A 21,774-nucleotide genomic window follows, 5' to 3' on the forward strand; every position below is an offset into this window, starting at 1 on the left:
AAATAGAATATTGTAAACTACCTGCTGTTCCTAAAACACACCAAGCACACTTATGGGGTCTTTGTACTTGCTGCTCCCTCTGCCTGGAGATAATATCAGGGAGGTAAGGGTTCAGTTCCCACGGGGTCCTGTGGGTCACGGTAAGGAGTCAGGCTTCTACAATGAAGAAGGTCTGGAAGATGTGAGCAGAGACATAATATGACCTGACTTACATTATTTCCCACTCAGTTACTTGCGGAACATGTTATAAACCTATAGAAAAGCAGAAAATTAAGACAATGAACATCTGTATATCCTTTACCTATTCTCCAGCTGGTTTCATTTCACTCCATTTGCTTTGTATTTTCTTTGTTTCTCTCTTAAATGTACCTGTTATTTTGCTAAATCACTTGGAAATAAGTTGCAGATAGTAAAACACTGCCACTAAATCCTTAGCATGCATCATCGAAGAACACTATAAAATCAAATCTAATCATGTCTAAGAAGATATAATTAATTAAATATCATCTATTGTCCAGTTCCTATTTAAATTGCTCTATTTGTTCCATAGTTGTCTGTGATAAATCATATTTTCCAAAGATGCCCCCTGCCCCACCAGTTTCTCTCTCTTCTAAAACTCTGTCACTCCCTTGTGGAGAGGTGGAATCAAATTCTCCTCTCTCTGAATGCAGGCAAGCAGCATGTGAGCAGGCATGCTGCTGTGACTTCTGAACCCCAGGCAGTTCTGCTTCTGCCTTGCTCATCCTGACACTTGATGAGTTCTGTGTGAGTGCCCGAGGGCTTCTTGCTGTGAGGAAGCCCCTAGAAGCCTGGGGGAGAGGTCACAAAGGAGAGGGTGGGATGACTGGAGAGAATAGCATCAAACATATATATTATCATATGTGAAACAGGTAACCAGCGCGAGTTCAAGTTTGATGCATGAAGGAGGGCACCCAAAGCCGGTGCTCCGGGACAACCTAGAGGGGAGTGGGGAGAGAGAGGTGGGAGGCTGGGTTCAGGACAGGGGGGCACATGTATACCTATGGCCGGTTCATGGTGATGTAGGGCGGAAGCCATCGCAATACTGTAAAATAATTATTGTCCAATTAAAATTTAAAAATTAATTAAAAACAAATAAGCAGCAAGAAAAGAGCCCCCAGACAGTGAGGAGATGCCCTGCCAGCTAGCAGCTGTTCAGCCGCCAAGTTTTCAGCTCTAGTCACCATCTGACTGCAGCCTCAAGAGACACTGGAGACCAGAATCTTCACCATGTGCAGCCCTCCCTGAATTCTGACCGATAGAAACCATGAGTCATGACAAAATAATTACTGTTTTCTTTTTAAGCCATTGTGTTTTGGGGATGCTTTGTTACCCAGAAGTAATAACTAGAAAAATGACTTTTATATATTTTTTAAAAATTCAGGATTGAATGAAGGCTTAAGATTTAAAAATTGTATTAGGTTATTATGTCTTTTGGGCTTCCTCAGATGGTAAAGAATCCACCTGCAATGCAGGAGACCTGGGTTTGATCCCTGGGTTGGGAAAATCCTCTGGAGAAAGGCATGGCAACCCACTCCAGTATTCTTGCCTAGAAAATCCCCATGGACAGAGGAACCTAGCAGGCTATAGTCCATGGGGTTGCAAAGAGTCAGACATAACTGAGAGACTAAAAGATTATATCTTCTGGTTTCTTTTAAACTAGAATGATCCTTCTTCTTTAATTTTTTCAAACATGATATTTTTTTGAAAACTCCAGAACATTTGTCTTATAGAATATACCAGATTTTAGACTTGTGAAATTGTTTTTACATGATTAAATTCATGGTTAAAATGTACTGTCAAGGGATTTCTCTGGTGGTCCAGTGTCTGGGACTCCATGCTTCCAATGCAGGGGGTATGAGTTGAATCCCTTGTTGGGGATCAGGATCCTACATGCTGCAACTAAGAGTCTGCATGCTAAAACTAGGGATCCCACATGCCACAAATAAGATGTGTCACAGCCAAAGAAATAAATAAATATTAAAAAAAATCAAATGGATTCTTTTTAATGGCTGAGTAATAGTCCATTGTATGTATGTACCACAGCTTTCTTATCCATTCATCTGCTGATGGACATCTAGGTTGCTTCCATGTCCTGGCTATTATACACAGTGCTGCGATGAACATTGGGGTACATGTGTCTCTTTAAATTCTGGTTTCCTCGGTGTGTATGCCCAGCAGTGGGATTGCTGGGTCATAAGGCAGTTCAATTTCCAGTTTTTTAAGGAATCTCCACACTGTTCTCCGTAGTGGCTGTACTAGTTTGCATTCCTACCAACAGTGTAAGAGGGTTCCCTTTTCTCCACACCCTCTCCAGCATTTATTGCTTGTAGACTTTTGGATCACAGCCATTCTGACTGGCATGAAATGGTACCTCACTGTGGTTTTGATTTGCATTTCTCTGATAAGGAGTGATGTTGAGCATCTTTTCATGTGTTTGTTAGCCATCTGTATGTCTTCTTTGGAGAATTGTCTATTTAGTTCTTTGGCCCATTTTTTTCTTTTTTTTTGTTTTTTTAGAATTCATTTATTAGATTTGTGACACATTTTTTATTACATTTTAATTGATTAAATGATCAATTATATTTTTTTCCTTTTTTTTTTTTTTTTTTTTACTTTACAATACTGTACTGGTTTTGCCATACATCAACATGAATCCGCCATGGTTGTACATGAGTTCCCAATCCTGAACCCCACTCCCACCTCCCTCCCTATACCATCTCCCTGGGTCATCCCAGCAGTTCTAATGAGGTGGATGAAACTGGAGCCGATTATACAGAGTGAAGTAAGCCAGAAAGAAAAACACCAATACAGTATACTAATGCATATATATGGAATTTAGGAAGATGGTAACGATAACCCTGTATGTGAGACAGCCAAAGAGACACAGATGTGTAGAACAGTCTTTTGGACTCTGTGGGAGAGGGAGAGAGTGGGATGATTTGGGAGAATGGCACTGAAGCATGTATAATATCATATAAGAAACGAATCGCCAGTCTAGGTTTGATGCAGGATACAGGATGCTTGGGGCTGGTGCATTGGGTTGACCCAGAGGGATGGTACGGGGAGGGAGGCGGGAGGGGGGTTCAGGATTGAGAGTACATGTACACCCGTGGCAGATTCATGTTGAAGTATGGCAAAACCAATACAATGTTGTAAGGTAAAAAAAAATATATATATATATATATATATATATATAATAAAAAAATAAAATAAAAAAAAATCACAGCTAGGATAAATTCTGGGGGATACAAAGAGACTAAAATATCCCCCTTAAAATATGCCCCCTTAAAAAATCTACTGTCAGAAAAATAAAAAGGTATCTTTTAAAGTTCTTTCACTTTTAGAAAAAATGTGGTAAAAAAATATGAAATCTACCCTCTTAGCAAATTGCTTAATGTACAGTATCGTATGTACACATGGTTGTACAGTAGATGTCTAGAACTTCTCATCTTGCATAGCTAGAACTCCATACCCACTGAAGAGCAACTCTCCATCTTCTCCCTCTGGCCCCTGGCAGCCACCATTCTACTTTGTTTCCATGAGTCTGACTACTTTAGACACCTCAAGAAATGGATTTATGCATTATTTGTCCTTTTGTGACTGGCTCATTTCACTTAGCATATACTGTCCTCAGGTTTCATTCATGTTGTAGCCTATGATAGGATTTTCTTCCTTTTTAAGGCTGAACTATATTCCACTGTGCATATATACCATATTTTCTTTATTCATTCATCTGTCAAAGGACATTTCTTGTCTATTGCAAATAATGCTGCAGTGAACATTGGACAGCCAGTATCTCTTTAAGATCTGATTTTCAATTCTTCTGGACAAATATCCAAAAGTAAAAATGCTGGATCATATGTGTGCTAAATCGTTCCAGTCATGTCTGACTCTTCGTGACCCTATGGACTGTAGCCCACCAGGCTCCTCTGTCCATGGATTCTCCAGGCAAGAATACTGGAGCAAGTTGCCATGCCCTTCTCCAGACTGGACCATATGGTAGTCCTACATAGGGTAGTCCTATTTTTAATTTTTTCAGGAAACTCCATTCTGTTTTCCATAGTGGCTGTAACATTTCACATTCTCTCCTTAGAGGTTGCACAACTTTGCACCACTATGATGTATGAGAGTATCTGTTTTCCCCCAGCCTTGTTAACAGAATATTTTATCAGTCTTTTGAATTTGTGACAATATGGTGGATAAGAAATGGTATTTCAGTATCTTTAACCTTGGATTTTTCTTCCTGTGCATGAAACTGACCATCTTTTCATAAAGTTTAGTTCAGTTCAGTCGCTCAGTTGTGTTTGACTCTTTGCGACCCCATGGACTGCAGCACTCCAGGCTGCATCACCAACTGTGCATCAGCCTGTCCATCACCAACTCCCGGAGTTTACTCAAACTCATGTCCATCGAGTCGGTGATACCACCCAACCATCTCATCCTCTGTTGTCTTCTTCTCCTCTTGCCTTCAATCCCTCCCAGCATCACAGTCTTTTCAAATGAATCAGTTCTTCGCATCAGGTGGCCGAAGTATTGGAGTTTCAGCTTCAGCATCTGTCCTTACAATGAATATTCAGGACTGATTTCCTTTAGGATGGACTGGTTGGATCTCCTTGCAGTCCAAGGGACTCTCAAGAGTCTTCTCCAGCACCGCAGTTCAAAAGCATCAATTCTTTGGCATTCAGCTTTTTTTATAGTCCAGCTCTCACATCCATACATGACCACTGGAAAAACCATAGCCCTGACTAGACGGACCTTTGTTGGCAAAGTAATGTCTCTGCTTTTGAATATGCTGTCTAGATTGGTCATAACTTTTCTTCCAAGGAGTAAGCATGTTTTAATTTCATGGCTGCAGTCACCACCTGCAGTGATTTGGGAGCCCAAGAAAATAAAGTCTGCCACTGTTGCCACTGTTTCTCCATCTATTTGCCATGAAGTGATGGGATTGGATGCCATGATCTTAGTTTTCTGAATGTTGAGCTTTAAGCCAACTTTTTCACTCTCCTCTTTCACTTTCATTAAGAGGCTCTTTAGTTCTTCTTCACTTTCTACCATAAGGGTGGTGTCATCTGCATATCTGAGGTTATTGATATTTCTCCCGGCAATCTTGATTCCAGCTTGTGCTTCTTCCAGCTCAGCTTTTCTCATGATGTACTGTGCATATAAGTTAAATCACAGTGACAAAAAACAAACAAACAAAACAAAACAAAAAAAACCCACAGCCTTGACATACTCCTTTTCCTATTTGGAACCTGTCTGTTGTTTCATGTCTGGTTCTAACTATTGCTTCCTGATCTGCATATAGATTTCTCAAGAGGCAGGTCAGGTGGTCTGGTATTCCCATCTCTTTCAGAATTTTCCAGTTTATTATGATCCACACAGTCAAAGGCTTTGGCATAGCCAACAAAGCAAAAATAGATGTTTTTCTGAAACTCTTGCTTTTTCAATGATCCAACAGATGTTGGCAATTTGATCTCTGGTTCCTCTGCCTTTTCTAAAACCAGCTTGAACATCAGGAAGTTCACGGTTCACGTATTGCTGAAGCCTGGCTTGGAGAATTTTGAGCATTACTTTGCTAGCATTGAGATGAGTGCACTTGTGTGGTAGTTTGAGCATTATATACAACCCCATGGACTGTATATAATTCTCCAGGCCAGAATACTGGAGTGGGTAGCCTTTCCTTTCTCCAGGGGATCTTCCCAACCCAGGGATTGAACCCAGGTCTCCTGCGTTGCAGGCAGATTCTTTACCAGCTGATCCACAAGGGAAGCTCTTTCATAATGTTAATAACTTTCAAAGGGATATCCCTGAATGGCATGTTGGGAGAAATGAAAGCACAGTAATGCAAACTCTTGAGTCAAATGAATTCTGTGAGTGGGTATTTCCAAGGCACCTAGATTTTTCATCAGATTCAAAGACAGCATACATATATGCGTGTATGTTAATCCACTGTCATTTATTGAGTCTACTATGCAACAAAATTTTGCAATATATTGATTAAAAATAGAATAAAACATGATGCTTTCTATTAAGGAATGCACGAACTATTGGATGAGAAACATAATTGATTACAGTATTGGGGGCAAGTTATGTTACAGTTATGCCATGTTCTATATGAACATAGAAGAGAAACTGGAGAGTTGGGGGAATTTTTATATAAAAAGATGATAAATAAGCTCAGATTTTCTGGAAGGTATGCCAGCCTGAAGTAGAGGCACTTGAAGGCACAGGATGAGATAACAGGTCCTGTGTGCTGCTGCTGCTGCTAAGTCACGTCAGTCGTGTCCGACTCAGTGCGATCCCAGAGACGGCAGCCCACCAGGTTCCCCCATCCCTGGGATTCTCCAGGCAAGAACACTGGGGTGGGTACAGTAGGGAACTACAAATTTTTCTGTACGCGTGGAGTGAAAGGTGGATATATGAGATTATTGAAAAAAGAAACCATAAAGGTGTGTAGGAGCCAGGCTTAATGTTTTCCAAGTTAAAGATTTTTTGTTTGTTTATCCTATAAGTTATGTGAAACCATGAAAGGATTAAACAAAGAATAACATAATATTCATATCTTTAATGTCTAATTTCTTAAAAACATCTATTTCAATGAGTTGAGAATTTACAATATTCCTATTTTTCTTAACTGTAGAATCAAAAAGATTTGATCATGCTTTCTTGGACTATTCTTAATTTCACAGTGGCAAGTAATTATATAATACTAGTTAGTCATGAAGAACACTGATAGAAAGATAGGGCTAATATGGAAAGTAGGAAACAAATGAAATAAAGTGTCTTTTGGCTTTGCAAATTTAAAAGCTTAAATTTAATAGAACAAAAATTGTTTCAAATGTTTTATTATATGTAATATCAATAAGATTTATTATTTTAAGACAAATATATAGTTTATTATTCATAATTCTTTAAAAGTACATTTGACATTTTTCCTTAGCTATAACTGTTTATTATAGCTTTTACTTATTTTTTGTTTTTCACTCAAAAAATGGGTTGCTTTTTCTAGATAATGGCCAGAAATTTTAAGCCATTCGCACATTTTCGTGGCACCAGGTAACCGAGTCCTATTAAGAGGTGACATGCATCACATTAAGGCCAGTTTACCCAGGAGTGCAGAAGCAGTGTGTTGCAGTGGTGGAAGCGCCGACCCCAGAGTCACAAGGCTGAGGTGCTCTTCAGAAAACCACGGCGTGGCCTTGAGTCTAAAATTGGGTGATCAACTAGGGGAATTTTGTGGTTCTTTCCAGCTTTAATTATCCATTGTTTCACGTCAGGCTAATTCATCATCACTTATAAAAACCTGCCAAACATTTAGGGCTCCATAAAAAATTTCCTGGATCCTGAATTTCTTTCTCTTGAAAGCAGAGAATCTGCTAGAATGTAGTTATATTAAAACCAGGCTTACTGTTACTCACATTTGGATATGACCCTGAGTCAAGCGATGCCCCTAAAACATAGCTATTCTTGCGTTTAGTTAATTATTTAGAAAACATTTAGTGACCTCTTACCAGATTTAAAACATTAATCCAGATACCATGGGAAGCACAAAAATGAAACACACATAGATCATTCTGCAAGAATGTCCCCTCATATAGGAGAAAAGGTGCTATATATGTACACAAATAACTGTGTAGCGAGGCAGGTGTTAGGTGACATATGGGACAGATAGGAAACAACTGGAATGAGGAAATACTAATTCTCCCTCTGATATATCACTAAATAAATAATTACATTTTATATCCTTCACTGTTAGTGTTCCATAATTCTTTATTATTGTTGTCTTTAACATTTTATGTGTGTGTGCGCTGGTTTTAAGAGTATACATGTTAAATGTAGACATAAAAATTAGGCAAATGAGCAAAAATCATCTTTAATGTTATGATCTAGGGCAACCATTGTTAACATTCCGCTGAATTCATTCTAGTTTATTTGCATGCTCACATCTAGTTTTCCAATAACTTACTTTTTTCATTAAATATAAATATTTTCTATATCATTAAAAATTATTATACAATGTATTTTTTAATGGCTAAATGTATTCCACTATGGGGGGAATATAATTTGCTCTTGTAGTACCCCATTGTTGGACATTAAATTTCATTCATTCACATATGAAATACTACTTCTTACCAAGGTCTGGAGTATCACTGAAGCTCATAATTACTATCTTTCAAATCTGGTATGATTAAAATTTTTTTCTTTCCTGTAGCTAATAACTACTTGATTCTATCAGATTTTCTCATTCTCATTCAGTCCTTAAAAAGTGTCATGTGCTAAATTACTAGCATGCCTACTTGTACCTGGACCTTTCATTTTCTTTTCTTTCTTTAAAAAACTCTTTATTTTGTATTGGGGTATAGCAAGTTAACAATGTTGTGATAGTTTTAGGTGAACAGCAAAGGGACTCAGCAATACATATACGTGTATCCCTTCTCCCCCAAACTCTCCTTCCATATCCAGGCTGCCACATAACACTGAGCAGAGTTCCATGTGTTATACAGTAGGACCTTTCTTAATTTTAACACAAACTTTATCCAGACATTTTATTTTGGGATGGAGAATTCATGGGAAACAGGCCGTGGGAAACACTCCTCAGTCTGTTCTGCAAGGCAGACCTCACTAACTAATGATAGTAGTCTTTCCTTGGCTAAGACGTGGGCTGAGTCTAGAAGTGCGCTTCTTAACCACAAGTCTCCAGGGAACTACAGTTGCTTCCAAAAATTGGAGTTTGCGTGCCAGATGAAGTTAATTTGGATTCCTTGAATATATTTTGGTATCTAACAAGGTCTGTCATTTATTTTGAATCCCAGGATTTATCTGAAAGTAATTGTCTACTGAAGGTTTTCTGAATCAGAAAAGAACAAGTTCTGGGAAGTTTTTTCTCCTGCTTATTCCCTGTGAATCTCCTCAGCAAGACAAATTTGCCAAAGGTTATTGATAAAGGCCTGAAAAGTAGCACACTTTGCTAAACATTTGAAGGGTTTGTTCAGTTAGTTTAGTCCAAATTAGTATTCAAGATTAACATAAGCTTTACTATGAGATGTTTTTCAATTAAGATAATAATACGGGTTTTAATTAGTAAAAAATAAATAATTGTAAATATATTGGACATGACCAATGCAAAGAAATAGAGGAAACAATAAAATGGGAAAGACTCGAGATCTCGCCAAGGAAATTGGAGATACCAAGGGAACATTTCATACAAAGATGGGCACAATGAAGGACAGAAATGGCAAAGACCTAACAGAAGTAGGAGAGATTAAGAAGAAGTGGCAAGAATACACAGAAGAACTATACGAAAAAGGTCTTAATGACCCAGATAACCACCATGGTGTGGTCACTCTCCTAGAGCCAGACATCATGGAGGGTGAAGCCTAGTAGGCCTTAGGAAGCCTTACTATGAACAAAGCTAGTGGAGGTGATAGAATTCCAGCTGAGCTATTTAAAAATCCTAAAATATGATGCTGTTAAAGTACTGCTGTCAATATGCTAGCAAATTTGGAAAACTCAGCAGCGGCCACAGGACTGGAAAAGGTCTGTTTTCATTTCAATCCCAAAGGAAATGCCAGAGAATGTTCAAACTACTGTACAGTTGTGCTAATTTCACATGCTAGCAAGGTAATGCTCAATATCCTTCAAGCTAGGCTTCAACAGCATATGAACCGAGAACTTCCAGATGTATAAGCTGGATTTAGAAAAGGCAGAGGAACGAGAAATCAAATTGCCAACATTGGTTGGATCATAGAAAAAGCAAGGACATAAAAAAAAATCTACTTCTGCCTCATGGACTGTGTGGATCACAACAAACTGTGGAAAATTCTTAAAGAGATGGGAATACCAGAGCACCTTACCTGCCTTCTTAGAAACCTGTATTCAGGTCAAGAAGCAACAGCTCGAACTGGACATGGAATAATGGAGTGGTTCCAAATTGGGACACCAGGTACATCAAGGCTGTATCTTATCACCCTGCCTATTTACAGAGTACATCAGGTGAAATGTTCGGCTGGATGAATCCCAAGCTGGAATGAAGATCGCTTGGAGAAATATCAGCAACCTCAGATTTGCAGATACAACCCTAATGGCAGAAAGCAAAGAGGAACTAAAGAGCCTCTTGATGAGGGTGAAAGAGGAGAGTGAAAAACCTGGCTTAAAGCTTAACATTCAAAAAATGAAGATCATGGCATCTGGTCCCATCACTTCATTGCAAATTGATGGGAAAAAAGTGGAAACAGTGACAGATTTTATTTTCCTGTACTCCAAAATCACTGTGGACAGTGACTGAAGCCATGAAATTAAAAGACAATTCTCCTTGGAAGAAAAGCTATGACAAATCTAGACAGTGTATTAAAAAGTGGAGACATCACATTGCTGACAAAAGTCCATAGAGTCAAAGCTATGGTTTTTCCAGTAGTCACGTGTGGATGTGAGAATTGGACCATAAAAAAGGCTGAGTACTGGAGAATTGATGCTTTCAATTTGTGGTGTTGGAGAAGACTCTTGAGAGTCCCTTGGACTGCATGGAGATCAAACCAGTCAATCCTCAAGGAAATCAGCCCTGAATATTCATTGGAAGGACTGGTGCTGAAGCTGAAGCTCTAATACTTTGACCACCTGCTGTGAAGAGCTCACTCATTGGAAAAGACCTGATACTGGGAAAGATTGAAGGCAAGAGGAGAAGGGGGTGACATAGGATGAGATGGTTGGATGGCATCACCAACTCAATGGACATGAGTTTGAGTAAGCTCTGGGAGACAGTGAAAGATAGGAAAACCTGGCATGCTGCAGTTCATGGGGTCACAAAGAGTCAGACACGACTTAGCAACTGAACAACAACAACAATTGGTCATGAATGATCTAGTTTTGAATTCTTCTATGTTAAATACAACTAATTTGGTTTACAAAGTTCTAAATTACAATACTACTAAGAATTTCTTAAGCGCCAAAGCAACTGTTGTTTAAAAAAATCAAATAAATGATTACCCGTTCACAGTCCTATTGTTCTTTGACGAAAGGAAATAGAAAACATTAGAATTTTACAGATTATAGGTTAAGGAGTCTTAAAATTATGGTGATAATGTTACCATATTAAGAATATTTTAATTGAGTTTTCAGTTCACAATCAGGCATTGGTTTAACTCTTTTGGTTGAATTGAGGGAAAAAAAGAAGAAAACCATAGGAAATTATTCCAAAGAGACTTCTGTTTGTAAAGAAGATAGAATAACCAGGTTATTTCTGATATATAAATCAGAATTATTTACATTTTGGCCAGTAGGAAGGTTAATAAACTTCCAAAAGGCCAAATGCCATACAAATTCAGACTATAGTGATTTTTGGATATGTGCGCTTATTTTGCCCAAAGATGAGTTACCCTTACTTACTTTTATCTCATTTTCTAGGAGCTGAGAAATAGATAGCTATTGAATACTAGTAGACAGTGAAAAATATCTGCAATTTTGATTGCAAGACCAGTAAAATTAAGGTTAAGAGAGGGTTCTGAGAATTTTTTTCCCATTTGGAGAATTACATTAAAAAAAAAATCTTGAATATTGCTGATATTAGGGACAAATTTACTGTAAATAAATACAGCTTTACATTTTATATCAGTGATTTTCAGAAGGGAAATAAAAATCCCTTCTTTTCCTTATACACCTTACTTCAATTAGTTATTTCTCATAAACTCTATGACACTTGCCTCAAGTAGAAATAAATACAAATGGTTCCTTTGGAAGCTGGCACCTTGGTATTAAGAAGTAAAGGAGAAAGAATAGTAGTAGCCCAACAAAACAGGCTGCTCTGCCCTGGCCTGAGACAGCAAAACAAGATCTGACATGAATGTTCCAGTAATGACCATATTTGCTTATCTAATTCCTCTCCCATTTCACATCTACTTTTACTTTAAGTAAGAAAAAAATAGAGGTACAGTCACCTAAATGAAAGACTGGTCCCATTAGGAACAGAAGAGTTTCATAGGTGAAAATTTTATTGTGCATAAAAGCAAGAATATCTGAATTTTGATCACTTTCCAGTGCAGAGAAGGGTTTGCTAGAGCACTTCCTTGGTTCTTCTGTGGGTTCCTCATCTCATTACTACTTGAAGAATTAGTTTCCCCCATTACTAAATGTGGTTCCATTTAGTTATTAGTTACTGTTTTATAACTGAAACTTCATATTGATTTGGCTGATAACTACCAAAACCCTGCCCTGTTTTTCATCTGTTTTGTCACTTTTCATTATCTATTTGGAGAAAAGCTCAAAGTACTTACTGGGTTGAGGACCACAGTGAAGAAAAGTTCCCCTCCCTGGATACTCTTGTCCAGCTCTTTAGGACCTCCTGGATATTCTTTATAGAAAATTGTGTGAGTGAAAAGCCCACAGGTTTGTCTTGGAAGAACCTGAAGGAAGAACGAACAAGTAAGGAAAAAGTTCCCTTCAAACAATTAATATGCTGACATAGCTTCTTCCCTCATGGAAGATAAAGTTGGTGTCTTTATTCAACTCTTTACTGTGGTGATTTAGTTGCCAAGTTATGTCCAGCTCTTGAGACCCCATGGACTATAGCCTGCCAGGCTCCTTTGTCCGTGGGATTTCCCAGGCAAGAATACCGAAATGGGTTGCTATTCCTTCTCCAGGGGATCTTCCCAACCCTGGGATCGAACACGAGTCTCCTGCATTGCAGGTGGATTCTTTATCTCTGAGATCATTCATCCCCCAATTCCTTCATAATCTGGAAAGTGGGGATGACATCACTATAGGAGGAATACTGAAGACAGTGGAAGAAATATGTGAAAACTAAGACAGACTTTGAATTATTTTAGCCACTTATCTATTTTAAATCTCCAAGTCATTACTTCTGTTATGAAATCTAGTATGTTCCAGCATCTTATGAAATAAAACAAAAAAAGTAAAAATGAAATTTAAAACATACTGGATTTGCCTGTGCTATACATTGTAATTCTAGTATGGCAAAAAATTTAAGGATAATACTTAATCAAATTCTACACATGCATTAGAAAATGAAGTCAATTAGTAACTTAATATGATTCTTAGGAAATAACATTATAAATTAGAACAAATATTTGAGACACAAGTCATAGTTTCAGCTCTACTCTGACAGGACCACTGTAGATTGTAGCAACAGCCCCAGATTCTAAGTCTGAAGACTGCCAGTTCCAAAAGAAAGAAAGAGATCATGCATTTGGTTAGCAATTTTTGTAATGTATCACAAACAAAATGATAAAAAAGTCACTTAGTAAAAAGTATTCTTTTTATCTTTGGTATATAGAAGCCATTATTTATTTCAATTACACATATTTAATGATAAGGATTTTTTTTTCAAATTCTTACAGCTTTCCTGGTAAAATGGCAGTATAATTTTAAAAGGGTGAGCAAAAGCTGTGCAAGATGGTATAATCTTTAGCTAAATTTTATTTAATGACTTCTTTATGATCTGTATTTGTCATTATTCACTTGAAGTGGTAGAAAATAAGTGAATATATTTAGGAGAGATACAAGTTTTACAGAATTTTAAATAAGCAAGTCTTCAGCTTATCGTCCTAAGCAATCAATCTCCAGTTTTTTCTGTCTTGATTCTTAAAGCACAGTTGGTTCAGTTAGCATTGTCAAAATATTACTCTACAGGACTCCCCATGCTTTGCAATTCCCTAGAAATATACCAGCTCTTTTTCTTTCATTTGAATGTACATTATAATAAATTTCAATCTAGTCCTTGAAAGTTTTCTTAGAAAACATGATTCTCAGCTCAATCAATATATTATATATTGCTGTGTAAATAAAAACTGAACATATCCTATTTATTTTGGTAAACTGGTTCAAGTTATGTCCTTAGAAGCTATTTTATCTTGATGAGATCATTTAGAGAACTTCAGTTTAATTGCAGAGTATTAGCTCTGATGATATTTATGTTTAAAAGCATTATATATTCTCATAATGTTATACACAAAATCAACAACAAAAAAGAACTAAGTGCCAAACTATTCTAACCAAATCAAATATATTCCTTAATAACTCATGGAAATACAATTTCCTGGAAATAGCAGTTATTTCACAAATACCAATTCAAAATTCCATGCAAGTCCAGGTGGGAGAACACAATGGTATATCCTTTATATTCAAGAAGGATTTAAAGGGCATGGGAGGTAGTGTATGGGAGGTAGAGAGAATTATCCCAAAGCTAAATAATGAAATGCCTACATGTAATTAAATGCCAGGTTAATTTTACATTTTAAATATGCATGATTCTGAGTCACTTTTAGCATTCAGTTTGAATATCTTGCTTGAAAGACTGTGGTAACATAAAGAGCCAACTTTGGGACTTGATTATCTAGCTGATTCTATGCAATAGAAAGAGACAAAAATGAAAAGATATTTGAGCCTCATTTACTTCTCAAATTGTTTGTATTTGAACAGAGGGAAGCGGAAGTGTTAGGCTTTACCTTGCCACTGTGGGGAGGATCACGCTTGCTGAGAGGATGAGAGTCACTGTGAGCCCCTAGGATGGCCAGTGGGCCACTGAAGGAGGCTGAGGAGACCATCAGCGTGTAGGAGGGTTATATCCCATTGCTTTGCTCCCTAATTCCAGTGCTACAGGACACTGACCATGCTTCCTGAAATAGCTCTCTTGTGTTAGAGAAGGAATAAGAGAGGTTTTAGGCAATCTGCTCTCTAGAACTGTTCCTGGGAGTATAACACTATCAAATTCAAACTCTCATATATTGATAAGCCCCTGGAAACCTTATAGCTGGTGACCCTAACTAACTAGGAGATGGTTATGAAAACCATAATCACAAGAATCTCCACTGCTGCTGCTGCTGCTGCTCCTGCTGAGTCGCTTCAGTCGTGTCCGACTCTGTGCGACCCCATAGACGGCAGCCCACCAGGCTCCCCCGTCCCTGGGATTCTCCAGGCAAGAACACTGGTGTGGGTTGCCATTTCCTTCTCCAATGCATGAAAGTGAAAAGTGGAAGTGAAGTCACTCAGTCATGTCCAACTCTTAGCCAGCCCATGGACTGCAGCCTACCAGGCTACTCTGTCTGTGGGATTTTCCAGGTAAGAGTACTGGATTGGGGTGCCATTGCCTTCTCCGAGAATCTCCGCTAATGGACCTAAAGCCAATATCCTATACGTAAGGCCTGAATTAGGGCTTCCCTGATGGCTCAGTGGGTAAAGAATCTGCCTGCAATGAAAGAGGTGTGGGTTCAATCCCTGGGTCAGGAAGATCTCCTAGAGGAGGAAATGGCAACCCCCTCCAGTATTCTTTCCCGAAAAATGCCATGGACAGAGGAGCCTGGAGGGCAATAGTCCAAAGGGCCACAAAGAGTCAGATATGACTGAGCGACTGAGCATGCATGCACAAGCAAGGCCTGAATCCAGAGCAACTGCCAACAAGTGTTCCTGGTAAATGCCACCCATGAGGCTGCTGGGAGGGTTGGTGGGAGTCTCTACCAGTGGGTATCTCCATTAGAAAGAGTGAGTGAATAATCAGGTCTGCAATCTAATTGCTTTGAGGTCTCTGGCTCTCTTCAGAGAGTCACATTTAACAACCAGGGATTAGGATGGGATGTCTTGGTTTTCTGTCAGTTCCTTACTGAATAAAGAGGAAAAACTGCCTTATAATGCAATAGGACTGGAGCCTCAGAGCCTCTGGTTAGGGCACAAACACCTTGAAATGTGGTAAGTCTTTATGTTCCCAGTGGAGTTACAAGATGATATGTTATGGGAATTCAGAGGAGAATAAGACCAATGTAGGCTAGACCTAGGTGTTGAACTGCTAGAGATACACCAAGGTGCTTTATGTTCTATAAGATACTGGACTTGATACTGAGGAATAAATGGAGTGGTCAGAAAGTCTTTCAAGGTTGAAGGGATGACAAAGGCATGGACACAGTGATATTGCTGCAGATCTTTTTGGCTGGAGTGAGTCTGTGCTAACTATGGGAAAATAGGAGCTAGAAAGGTAGACTCAAATTGTTTTTAGGTCCCTGCAGAGCAAGATAAAGGGTGTGGAAACAACTGGAAAGAATAGGTTAGGAAGGTCAAGATGAAGGCAGCATTTTAGGATTAAAAGGTTGGGACTGTCCATGGGATGGACTGTGGTAGGGGGTGGATAGAAGCTGTAAATAGATGAAATAGGAATCAGCCCTGTGGTTTACGAGTAAGAGCCAAGGAAGTGCATTAGGCTGTGAGAAAGGTAGTGAATATTACAATATTATGAAGGAATTATTGATGGAATGTAGAGACTTGATTGGACATGGGGTTGATTGTACAATGTTCAAATCGCTGAAACTGAATTAGGAATAGCAGGGCCAATAGCTGGAATGAAGGGAAGATAATAGGTTTCATTTGAGGTCTTATGAGTGATTTGTAGAGAGATCATCAAAACCCAGATGATCAGAATATGAGTGTGATCTAAATGTGTGTCTAAACGTGTGTCTAAATCAGGAGACCTACGCCTAACACCACAGTACTCTTTAGATCTTCTGATGTGGGAAAAAATTAGGATTTTTTTCCTAATTACTTACTTTGAGAGGCCTCACAAAGTATTAAGTAACAATATATTTTGACAATATATATTTGTCACCAGTGTAAAAACACAAAACCAAATAGAGACACTTCGGAGAGAATTTGACAACAGATATAAATGACTTAACATCACCTCTCATTTGTACTCTATATTATGACTTGTTAATGATTATGCAGGACATGTGGCTTCTTGTAAATACTTAAGTTTTTTTTTTTTTAGTCTGACATTGATAAAGAGGACAGTTTGGCTTGGCATGGAGAGATGGTGTGTGTTTTCCATGCTAAGTAACTGACGAAATGATGGCTTCTATAAATTATCTGCAAGTTAGATGTAGTGTCTCTTTAGTGGTTTAGCATCAGTGCCTGCTTATTAGCAGTAGTGTCAGTAAAATATCACTTTAAAGTTATGTTTGCAGAACTGAAAAAAAGTGACTATAACAGAAACATCCTTTGCTTGGATGTGAAAACTATGCTTCCTGCTGCATGGAGCTTTCCCTCTGTTAAGCTTTTAATGCTTTGTTCTTCTCTTTGCTTCTTTCGGGCAGAATGTGGTGTGCCCTACCCACACCACAGATGCTCACCATGATGTTTTTGTGGATGAAGCCCCTCCGGTATCTAGCTGGTTTCAGGTGTGGATATTCTTCAGTGCTGGTGATTCTAATATTCCAAACCTTCTTCCAGGCTTCATAGAGCTGAACATGTACAGGATAGACGCCTGAATGGTGAGGGGCCACTGCATAGCCCATGTCAGTAGGAATGCCGTGCTCCTAAGACCAAGCAAATGTTAGTTAGAATGTGGGAAGATTTATCGGCATCCTATTTTTACCCCAGGACTTTCACATATGCTATAAATACATTTGCTTCAGTCCATCATTACTTAATTATATGGTAAAATTAAAGTGATGAATATGAAGAGCGCTAGACTTCATGAAGCCCGATAGCCATTCCACCAGTCTCGATGACGACGCGTTTGTAGTGAGAGGCAGGGGGAAGGCCTGGCGATTGTAACGAATACTGTGAAAGAGCCTGCATCCAGGGTGTCCTGTCGCAGCCAGACCTTCTCTCCTTACCATCTCAGTAAGTCGCATGACAAACACTTGCTGTGAGGAACACGCAGTACTTCCCACAAAATGAAACCACCACTTACGAGAGGGACAGAACACATTCTGCATTCATTTGACTTGCTAACAGGATTTTACTTTGCCCGTATCCCAGTTTCTACCAACTTTGCCGCATTTCTGTTGGTCTCTCAAGGAGAGGGTCAGTAACGGACAGTGTCCCCTGCCTTGGTAGAAGCACACACTTTTGACTAGAAAATGTGGCAAAAGTTTTATAGACCAATTTTCTTTGAAGCCAAAGCTTGGTTACAGTGAAGTAGGAAGTTCCGAAAGAACCTAACAATCTGGAAATTCAGCTGGTTTGAAATCCAGCTTTGGTATATAAAATGAATCCAGCTTAAAAATTTTCTAAATTAAACACACACACTCCCTCTCTGTCCCCCTTCTCTCCCAGCTCCGCCTTCTTCTATTCACTTGGTCCTGACCAAGTCTCGAAATTCCAAACATAAATCTATGCGACAACTAGGCTATTTTGGAGGGGGCTTGAGACAACTTTGTATAATTGTAATTATTCTTCTTCATTTCATATGGCCCACTAATGCTGATAAGTGTCTTTTGCATATAAGATGAAATGCCTTTTAATAGAAGAACACTTGTAGCTTCAGTGGCAGACATGTATTTTTTTCTCCTAAATGATATTTTATTTTTCTACTTGTATTTTTCAAAAGTTCCACCCAAATAGACCTGAATTAGTTGTGGTTTTTCTTCATACCAAAGCACAATTTCACATACAGAGAACCATAGTATCAGGAATTATAGAAATATGCTACAAATGGATATGGATAAAATGGAAAAGGCAGGGCAAGCTTTGCTTTTCAACCTAAATAATAATAGGAGGTGAAGCAAGTGTCTGAGCACCTAAGCACAGAAGGCTCATGGGCTGCCAGTGGTTTGTCATCCCTTAAGTATCTATCAGACTCCTTTAGTACAGCAGAAAAGGCTCTCAAAATTTGGTCCTAACCTACCTAACGTAGATTATGTCCTATCTGCATTCATCTCCCGACCCTAATTTCTGATGATTCCCTTTACATCTTTGCTGTACACTGTACATATTATCTACCTAACTGGAATACCCCTTTTCTCTTAGCTTGTAAGTCTTCATCATTCAGAACTCAGCTCAGTCACTGTAGCTGAGGATGCTGGAAAGGGGGCTGCCGCACTGTTGCTGTGAGGAAGAGAATGGGTGGACAGAGAGATGGAGTGGATTATACTCGTGTTTCCGAAGGGTGGGAGGAAATTTCCATGTTCTTCACTTTATTTGCATCTTTGCTAGAAATTACCATAACCAGGCAATTATTATCTGGGCTTCCCAGGTGATGCTAGTGGTAAAGAACCTGCTTGCCAATGCAGGAGACATAAAGAGACACAGGTTTAACCCCTGAGTTGGGAAGATCCCCTGGAGAAGGAAATGGCCACCCACTCCAGTATTCTTGCCTAGAGAATCCCATGGACAGATGAGCCTGGCAGGCTACAGTCCACGGGGGTCACAAAGAGTCAGACACAACTGAAGTGACTTTAGCATATTACCGGGCAATTATTATTATGTCATTTAGAATTAGAAAGAGCAATTGAAGAAATAGTGAATAGTAATTTCCCAAAACTGATGGGATACATTAAGAAATCTGTTAAACTTCAAAGCAAGATAAGTTTTTAAAAAAATCAACATTTACAGAGCAAAGCTGTAAAAACTAAAAGCAAGGATAGAGTCTTAAAAATAGCAAAACCAAACAAAAACTTTTGAAGGGGAGGAAATGTGATTGACAACTGACCACTTGATAGAAACACTATAAATGTGAAGGACATGGAATAAAATATTTTTTAACCAAAAAAAAATTGAATTGCACTACAAGTGAATTGAAATATTTCTTTTTTCCCCTTTGGTTTTTAAAAACTCAAACTATGGCATTTTTTTTCAACTAAAAATTACCAACATATACTTTGTGTTAGAAAAAGTCAGTGAAATATTTATCTAAAGTGGTTTAAGAACAGGGGTGTAGTGATAATGGACCAGTGGAAAGCAAGTGAATTTCAACCACAGAAATTTAAAGGAAAATGGTGAACAATTATAGGTAAACAGCTTTTAAAAAGGTATATGAGGAAGCAAGAATGAAATTCACAATGACAGGAGTGATGTTATAAACTTCAAGTATCTCCAAATGTATGAGAAATTATGCTGACAGAAAGCTCAAGGTAGTTTTTAAATACCTGTAAGTGATCAGCTCGGAGAAGGCGATGGCATCCCACTCCAGTACTCTTGCCTGGAAAATCCCATGGATGGAAAAGCCTGGTAGGCTACAGTCCATGGGGTCGTGAAGAGTTGGACACAACTGAGCGACCTCACTTTCACTTTTCATTTTCATGCACTGGAGAAGGAAATGGCAACCCACTCCAATGTTCTTGCCTGGAGAATCCCAGGGACGGGGAGCCTGGTGGGCTGTCGTCTATGGGGTCGCACAGAGTCAGACACGACTGAAGCGACTTAGCAACAGCAGCAGCAGCAGCAAGTGGTCGGCTATCTCTTCAGAACACCGTGTTAGAAAAGGACTGTCCAATACAACAGAGACATTCCCCTTATTTTGGGATATTTCCCAGGCAAGAACATTGGAGTGGGTTGCCATTTCCTTCTCCAGGGGATCTTCCACCTAGGGATCAAACTGCATCTCCTGCATTGGCAGGCGGATTCTTTGCCACTGCACCACCTGGAAAGCCAGGAATATTCCCAAATATGTTTTTATTTTAGCTCTTAACTCTAAAGAACTACTGAGGTTCTGTAATCTCATCTTTGATTTGTATGCTGATGCAGTGAGGCACAGTGGTAGCAAACTCCACTTCTGGAGTCAAACAGATCTGGCCATTTCACTCTTGCATTTACCACCTATGTGGTCTTTGGAGAATGATTTATGACCTCTAAACCTCACAAGGGGTTTGGAGGAAATTCAATAATGTAATACATGGAAAGCACTGAGTGCAGTTCCTGAAACATGATACACGTTCAATGAATGTCGTTTAGTACTGTTGTCATTATTGGCCTGCCTCCATTTTTAGATACGCTATCATTCCTACTTAACTCAATGATATTAACTAGATTACTCTAGACAGTACTACATTCCCGTTGGCGATGTATCTTTTTGAAGCTAAGTTTTGGGCCATGGCTGTGATAAAAAATCTAGTGGTGTGTGTGTGCTCGGTCATATTGGACTCTTTGTGACCCCATAGACTGTAGCCCACCAGGCTGCTCTCTCCATGGGATTTCCCAATCTAGAATACTGGAGTGGGTTGCCATTTCCTCCTCCAGGGATTCCTGACCCAGGGGTCAAATCTGTGTCTCAACTATAATGTGGAATTATGAAAGTACTGGGCCACTCTTTCTCTGTCAATAAAAGATAGGCCATTTTTCCTGCTTTCACTGTGGACTTGGGGACTCTCCCTATGAGGCTTGGTGCCTTCTATCCCACTCACCATCCCCTCCTGGGCCTGCTTTCCTCCTGATCTGTCTACCCTCAACTAACGCCATGTGGCTCCAGCCTGTGAATCACTGAGCATTCGTTAGTAGGTGGTCTCTTTAAAAAGAGATGAAGGCAATATAAACTGGCCCCCAAATTTGCATTCAATACCAGGAAGAACACTTGAAATATTATTGCACAGAAAAGTTTGGGCTAAGATTGCAGGTTGTATGTTCTGGAAGGCAGTCTATTATGTTTCAGAAGATTTATTCCTTATGCTAAACTTCTGATCTTCTCTTCCAGATCTTTTTTTCCCCTCTTCCTCAGATCTTTTAATTTGAAATTAAGTACACCATTATTTTGGAATCTGGGTCAAAAAGTCTAAGAGAGTAGATATTTTAGATTAAAAAGTTAATTCTCCTTATTCTTTTTATTAATCCTTGATTGAAAGTAGCATCAGTCTCACAACTGAGCTCTTCAACTCCACCTCTCAAGCTCTATCAGACAGGCTCTTTCCCCAGGGTTCCTCCATGCAACTAAATAACATAAATAGTTATCAACCAATGAGTTGCTATGTCAAAAAGACGGTATTCTTGACAGGTTTCTTCATTCTTTTGTTAATCTAGGTCATTATCATGTTCTTTCAGTAT

The 21,774-nt window shown here is 38.9% G+C and overlaps 1 protein-coding gene across 3 annotated transcripts in view; it reads right to left on the reverse strand.

The window, feature by feature from the left end:
* The window catches only part of LOC138442283 (bifunctional heparan sulfate N-deacetylase/N-sulfotransferase 3), a 164,368-nt gene that overhangs the window by 59,282 nt on the left and 83,312 nt on the right, over window positions 1–21,774 (reverse strand). For all 3 annotated transcript variants that reach the window (XR_011446603.1, XR_011446604.1, XM_069593396.1), the window contains exons 4-5: window positions 17,145–17,330; window positions 12,288–12,416 (exon numbers count right to left, since the gene is read on the reverse strand). Coding sequence is in view for 1 of the 3 variants with exons in the window: in XM_069593396.1 (XP_069449497.1) it covers window positions 12,288–12,416; window positions 17,145–17,330 (315 nt within the window). In the remaining 2 variants the exon portion in view is untranslated. The remainder of the gene's footprint in view (window positions 1–12,287; window positions 12,417–17,144; window positions 17,331–21,774) is intronic.

Source organism: Ovis canadensis, chromosome 6 (assembly GCF_042477335.2).
Source record: "Ovis canadensis isolate MfBH-ARS-UI-01 breed Bighorn chromosome 6, ARS-UI_OviCan_v2, whole genome shotgun sequence".
In the NCBI taxonomy this organism is placed as follows: Eukaryota; Metazoa; Chordata; class Mammalia; order Artiodactyla; family Bovidae; genus Ovis; species Ovis canadensis.